The following is a 7,208-nucleotide window of genomic DNA, read 5'->3' as shown; positions in this document are numbered from 1 at the left end:
AGCAAAGGAGGAACAATTGTTGGCAGACCAGTGTTATTATTGCTGGGGGATTAACAGTAGAACATTTTTATTATTCAGCATTTTCTTAACACTTCGAACAAAGGACCCTGCTGGTTCCTTGGTCGCACTGAAGAAACCACTGGGTCTAAAAATTACATATCGTTAGCAGTGTCACCACGGTGTTCCTCATGTCAATGTTTGGTTTTAGGAGGTTTTATTTAGAATTTCAGGGAGAATACATACACAAGTCACCTGACTGAGATCAAGGCAACAGGTCTGAGCAGAACTCAACCCAAGTGTCATTTCCTGGTTTTCTTCAGTTCATATAGAAGCAACAACCCCCAGGAAAACATCTGTTGTCTTTTTTTATGGCACTCGGCTTCTGTAGACATCTAAAATCTGTGTTTATGATGCCTCATAAATTCATATAATTGTAGGGTTGTTTGATCCTATTGGCCGTGGTGTGTATCAAAAGGAATTTTAAATACAAATATGACATTGTAACCAAAATATTTCATATACACTTTCAATAATTTTATGTTCTTAGAAACATGTCATACATCACCACTATGAGGAATCGAGCCTTGCAAATAACCCAAACTGCAAAAGCCCCAACTTCAGCTATCCTTGATGTATTTCTTGATTAGACTGTTCTATTTCATCCAATCCTTCAGTATTCGTTTCTTCACTGCACCGTTAACTGTTGTTCAAGTCAACATCATACCACGTGCTTCACTGACATTTCCATAACTTACTTTCCTTCCAACTCATTTAGCTTAATCGTCAATTCATCAATCACCCACCAAAGGTTCTAATTTATTTTCTCTAGTAACCTCCTTAAACATCGTACTCTTAGTGTCAGCAGTGCCACATCATCCATCTTGAGTCTTAACGGGTCTCTTTCTTCTTTCACCACCTACGTCCCACCTGAAAGCTCTGATATTTACTTCCATGGCCTTTATAAACATAGTGGAGAGCTTGTAAAACACTTACAGTATTTCCAGCCTCTATTAGCCTGTTGAGACTCCTGCCATATAGTCAAAACCTCTGGAAAATATGCTTTCACTAAACTGACAACAACCCCTGGCACTCCAAATCAAGCCACGTAGAACTGAGCCAAAGACATTGGCAAGATCCAAAAATATGACAGGCAGGTCTCTTTTGTATTCCTGGCTGCCTGAATATGGTGCCAGATCATGCTAATCTGCTCCCAGTACCTTGTATATCCTGGTACCCAATCCCTCTTATCTACAGTCTTTATTAAGCTATTCCTTTCTATGTAGTTAGTAAATCCCTGTGGTAAATGTTACCCTCTATATTCCACAGAGACATTTTTGGAGTTTTTCAAAGTTCTGGAGACTTTGTCTCGTTCAAAATGAGGACACACATTGACTCATGCCATAATCTCTTTCACTGAGACTTCTCTCACAGTAATGTCAGAATATGAAATGTGCTTTGATGAACCTAGTAAATGAGTCCGTTATGCCTTGGGGATAAAGAAGCCATTGTACGCCTGACCACCTTATGAACGTCCTTATACCTTTGGGGCCTAACAATCATCTCTTGATCTATTTCTCATTGTGGATATTCCCCATTCTTCTGTGTCCAAATTCTTCACATATGCTTTTGCTACAATTTTAAGCTGCTCTCCTTTTTCCTGATTAAATCATCCATCCATCTTATATACCACTTAATCCTATGCAGGCTGGCAGGGCGCCAGTTCCAGCTAACTATGGGCGAGGGCAGGAGACACTCTGGACTGGTCACTGGTCCATTATATGACAAACAAACACACAGAGACAGACAACCAAACACACACACTCACACCTAGCTGCAATTTAGTTATCAATTAACGTCACATGTATGTTTTAGGACCATGGGAGGAAACCCAGGCACACACTGGGAGAACATGCAAATTCCACCCAGAAAGGCCTGGTTGGTATTTGAACCCAGACCTTCTATAAACTATATGCTAACAAATTTAAAACAGGCTTGTTGTTCTTTATGGTTGTGCAAGTATTGCTGACTATACCGCTCAGTTCTCCTTTCAAAGCATTACTTTCATCCCCCTATTTTCTCTGACCTTTCTCCTCTGCTCTCTCAATTGTCTCCTCTCCTGAACTATAGTCTCTCAATTTCTCCTTGCCTTCTGGACTTGCCTGACTGAACCTCATAAACCCTCTCTGTCCCACAAGAGTAAATCATGATCTTTTCTAGCCTTTCCACCACTTTTCTTCTGAGCCTACCTAAAATCACAAATAAATCTCTGTTGATGCCCTAGACCATCTAACTCTAGCCATCTGCTGCATTGTTCTCGCTCTCTGACTGGCCTGCTGACCTCAGCGCCAACTGCATCCCGTTAAGTCCTCAGTGATGCTGATATTCTGCAAATGGAGGCTTTCTACCTGTCGCTGAACTTCACTGAGTTCCTTTGAAGAATTGATCAGTGTGGATACTACTCTGCTCCTTTGCTGCTACAGACTTTTGTTTTTGACGAGTTCTAAGCATTTAATCAATGTTCATTTCCACAAGGTACAAAGACAAACATCAAGCAACTCGTCCTCTGACTGATCTGATTATGACTGGTCATGTACAGACCACTAATGATGCGGAAGCAGAAACACACACTATATACACAAGTAAATTTAATTCACCCTTTTGTTTGGCTGGTAACTTGGTATGATGACAAATATTGCTAACGGAACAATAATGTCTCATATAATGCATTTACTTTTATTGTATAGGCTGGTACAGAAGTGTCGTGGATATTGTTGCAACCTCACAGCAAAAAAATATTCCCTGTTCATGTCCAGGCTTGGCACCTCTATTTGCATTTCCTCCCACAGTCTAAAAACATTTGAGGTTAATAGATGACCTTTAAATTGTTGAAAGGTCTGTCTGATTGTCTCTCTTTTTTATTTTTACCACTCCATTCCAGCACTTTTTGTCCAGTGGAAATGGGGCTAAAAAGTCATAATGAGTTTTGTTTTTTGTTTTTTTTAAAGTTTTTTGTATGAATTTTCCTTGACATTGCATGGATGTCTTGTCTGGAAGTCACATGAATGTTAATGGAAAAAGAAAAGTGCAACTCCACCTAGAATCAAATCCATATTAACATGCACAAAGTAACCTATGAAATATGTTAACATGCATCAACAAACCAATAATTGACACCAAACACGTATGACTATCAGAATTATATATAAAAAAAAGGCTCAGACTACAAGACATCCAGATCTCAGCACCATCATACACAACACAGTGCTGAATATTAATAATGCAGTTTATCGACATTACCTCAAGACAGAAGTGCCCACAGACCTAGATCAGCTTTCTGTTGCTGCTCCTCAGAGTCTCCCAGCTTATTTTTTATCAGGAAATCCGAAATTTACGAGGTTTCCCTGTTTGAAATTGAGCAGAGACGTTTAAGAGTGACGTTTAAGACCAGCGCCCCCACACTTCAATGGTGAAGACAATAATTGCATGCAGGCCTGCAAATTCATTAAAGTGAGATGAGTGATAATTCACCCCCATGCACAAATAAAAAGAAATAAAAATGGCCTAATTTTACACATGATCATGGCAAAACTAAAAACAAACAAACAAAAAAAAAGGAAATGCATAAGAAAAAAAACAGCTGCTCTTTGCGTTTTGGTAACTGTTGGAATGCAGGATAGTATTTGTTATGGAAAATCTTAAGTCCTTGCTTACATTTTTCAGAATCATGTGTAGAAAGACAACCTTGTGCCTCTATCTAAGGGATTCACAGATGTGTTCTGGTCTTCTCACTCCCGATTGCCCCATGACCATATATTTTGATCCATGGTCAGGCTGGTGCCTTTCCGGCTAGGTTTAGTAGACATCATGGACTTTTAGCGGGTTTTGTGTATTGTCTACCACTTTGTTTATGGCACACTTTTAAGACCTGTCTCTGTCACAGAAACCAGACCTTGGAGGCAGGAGATTAGCAGGGAACAACTTAATACAGGCGAATGGAGTGAAATAGTCAATCTTGTATGTGTCTTCCTGAAGAATCTGCATGTGTGGAGCTCCAGCTGCATCTGTTTAATAAACACTCTTTGCATCGAAGTTACTGAGTGAGTTTCATTCATCTTCCTGAAACCGCACATCACCAAGGAACTTCGGTTTTTCTACAACAGTATTTACCAGGAAGTTTCCAAAAAGTTTTGAAGTGATGTGTGTGTATGATAGTAATATATAGTACCTACCATACAGCAGCAGTCCCAGAGGGAGACATGTTCTTCTGGGATAGGCATGAGAATATGGCACAAAACATTATCAAATAAAAAGCAGATGGTGCTGGCACCGGTTAAAGTTGCATACATCACATCATTCATTACCCTTTAGGATCATGTGAAAGTCAATTAAAATTTGTCTGCATCGATTAATTGAGCAAGATAAACCCCACTAATCTCTCTTTATATGTGGTTCTCACTCATAAGCCAAAGTGTATTTTATCACACATTGACCAAATTAAGAAACAAAGAAAAGAGGAACTAAGAAAAGTCTTAATTCATTGAATCATTTTTTTAAATAAAAATTTCCAGGAGGATGCTTGTTTAAAACCAAACACCTCAGTTTATGAACTACTAGAATATTGATTTATTCACATCTGGTAGCTTCATTTGTCTGCAGAGCTGCAGGTTACAGACTGATAGGCGCATTATATGAGATATATGGGAATATGAGTGAGCAATGCTGTATAACTTTAATAAGTTACTTAAAACATCAAAATATCAATTTACTACTTTGAATATAGAAATGTTCCGCTGAAAAAGATCTGGTCAAGATTTTACAACATGAGATGATAGAGTGATGACAGTCATGAAGTAACTGGACGATGTGACTGATCGCTCTCCTCATGCTGATGTTGTTAAAGCCAAAATCAAGAACTCAGTACCGGTCACGTGACACACGCGGGGGCGGGACTCTGCGTCTCTGCCAGCCAGTAGCAGCACAGCATCGGTCCAGGTCCCAGCATTTTATATGCCAGCGGCTCTATGAGTGGGAAAAAAAAAAAAAAAAACTCGGGAGGCGATACGAATAACGGTACTCTCCAACATTTATGGAGCCCGTCCCTGCAGATCACGGTACCGCATCCGCGTCCCCATCGGCGACGGACATGTGAGCCCCGGTGTCCTGCAGACGGAGGCGCTGAACGCGGTGTGGAGCTGAAGAAAACAAGCGGTCCACCATTGTCTGCGTAGAAATAAGAATGGCCTGGATGTGGAAGGTAAGAGGTTGGGGGGGGGGGGTTCTCTCTCAAGTCCGTCGCTGTCAGAGAACGGGATCCGACCCCCTGAGCTGCATGAGACGTGGCCGGTTCTCGGCCGGGGCGCGTTGAGGGCAGATGTGCTGAAATGTGAGCTGCATGTGGCGATGGAGATGCTCCACCGAGGGAATCGATCCTCCCCTGGTGTCTCTCTGCTGTGTTTTCTTTACCCCCCCCCCCCCCCCCCCCACTACCCCGTGGTAATAGGACTGTGTGATGTCGAGGCACACGAGACGAAACCTTGTGTTTGTGAGTGTTGCTGGTGAGAAGCAGGCAGCAGCAGGCCGGTCGGTCAGCTGTGCAGACTGAGTGTCCTTCATGACACGTCCAGGTGTTTCCATCATGTGAGACATGCAGCCTCCACACCTCAGGGACAAGGTGACGAATGTGTCTCACCCTGACTGAGGGACACAGTTCAATCATCTGAACAGGGCTGTACAGGGTGTGGGGTGTCGACATGCTTCAGTGCTGGATGAAGTGGGAAATAAACCAATGCGCATAAACTAGTATTGTATGAAATGCACATTGATTAAAAGGCCCAAAAGTTTCAGAAAGATCTGTGACGTAATATGACAATAAATAATGTATCAATGGCGGGTAATTTCTGCCTTATTCAATCCACTTTCAAAGCTAATAAAGTAAGAACTTGCCAATAGTGTAATTTGATATTTTATCCATTATTGCAGTACATTTCTGCAAATATTGTAATAAGGTATGACATGATTGAAATAGCATCAAAAGGAAAAAAACAAAAACAAAACTGCAACGACTCTTACAATAGGGCTGCATTTCTTCATAAAAGTTTTTGCAGGGTTTGTGCATTTTGAATAAGTGGATGAGATTGCCTTCATACACTGCAACACTCTCAATCATGGTTGTAGAATAGATTTTACTATTTTATGCCATTATTGGTCATTTTTATGTTATGAACATTTTTACATTCAGAATGGTCACAGTTATTATTTTTTATTTTTTTGACAATTATTGGGTGTTACAGACCTTTTAATATTTTATTCTAGAAAAATGCGTTGACCTAATGCATGATTATCAAGGCCCCGTTTGTTGACGTTCACGCAATGACAATGTGCAGAAAGCTACACATTTGATGCTCTGAATGAGAAACGCACGTTTCACCGTGGGATCATCAGTTAGTGTGTTTTCTGAATTGCCTTCTTCTTTCCACATGACCATGATTAGGGCCTCATTGCACAAAGGTCCCTGGTTGGAGTTTGGGATTAGTATAATTTCACTCTTATTTTTCCTTTGTGTGTGGCGGTTTTCTGTGGAGACTTCAGTTTTATGCAGCTGTTCAAAAACATATGTTTGAAATTAAATAGTGGCTCCAAATGGATGTCTGTGTGATGGTGTGTGGTTACCTTGTGACGTTTTCACCTGTAATCTCCCGGGGATAGTGCAATACAGCACGTGTCCCACTGACGTAAAGCACGGTGTAGGAACCATCAAGCTTCTAGATGGATATAAGAGGTGTGTTAAATTGCCTCCAAAGTGAAATATTATTGAAGGGTGCAATTGACACCACCAGACATAAGCTTCCTTCTACAAATTGTGTATTTCTTCAGATGATTTTTTTTGGCATTTATGTGTAAAGATGCTCTAACTTTGACAATGTTAGACCAAATGCTAAATGTTCCTTTCTATTAACAATGAGTTAAGCAACTCTCGTCAGAGGTTTCATGACATTCCACTGTAACTGTTTGCTCGCCTCAGATTTCCTACTGAACACATGTGACACATGGTAACACCAGCTTATAGTAAACTCCAAACTAAATATGGAGCTTTGAAAAATGTTCCAGAATCTGCAGTTAACAATAAAAACACAATTTTTACACATAATTAACTTCGATTAGTGAAATGCCTAATCTTTACCTTTGGATTCTTTCTATTGTCTGGCTGT

General features: G+C 40.4%; 1 protein-coding gene across 1 annotated transcript in view; it reads left to right on the top strand.

The window, feature by feature from the left end:
• Window positions 1-5,200: 5,200 nt before the first annotated feature.
• The window catches only part of st6galnac3 (ST6 (alpha-N-acetyl-neuraminyl-2,3-beta-galactosyl-1,3)-N-acetylgalactosaminide alpha-2,6-sialyltransferase 3), a gene marked incomplete at its 3' end in the record, with an annotated part of 70,399 nt that continues 68,391 nt past the window's right edge, over window positions 5,201-7,208 (top strand). The window contains exon 1 of the mRNA XM_080503706.1: window positions 5,201-5,254. Coding sequence (XP_080359832.1) covers window positions 5,237-5,254 — 18 coding nt within the window. The 5' untranslated portion in view covers window positions 5,201-5,236. The remainder of the gene's footprint in view (window positions 5,255-7,208) is intronic.

Source organism: Blennius ocellaris (assembly GCF_963422515.1).
Source record: "Blennius ocellaris genome assembly, chromosome: 10".
Taxonomy (NCBI): Eukaryota; Metazoa; Chordata; class Actinopteri; order Blenniiformes; family Blenniidae; genus Blennius; species Blennius ocellaris.
Note: the sequence above shows the minus strand (reverse complement) of the source record. Positions and strands in the feature narration are given on the sequence as shown.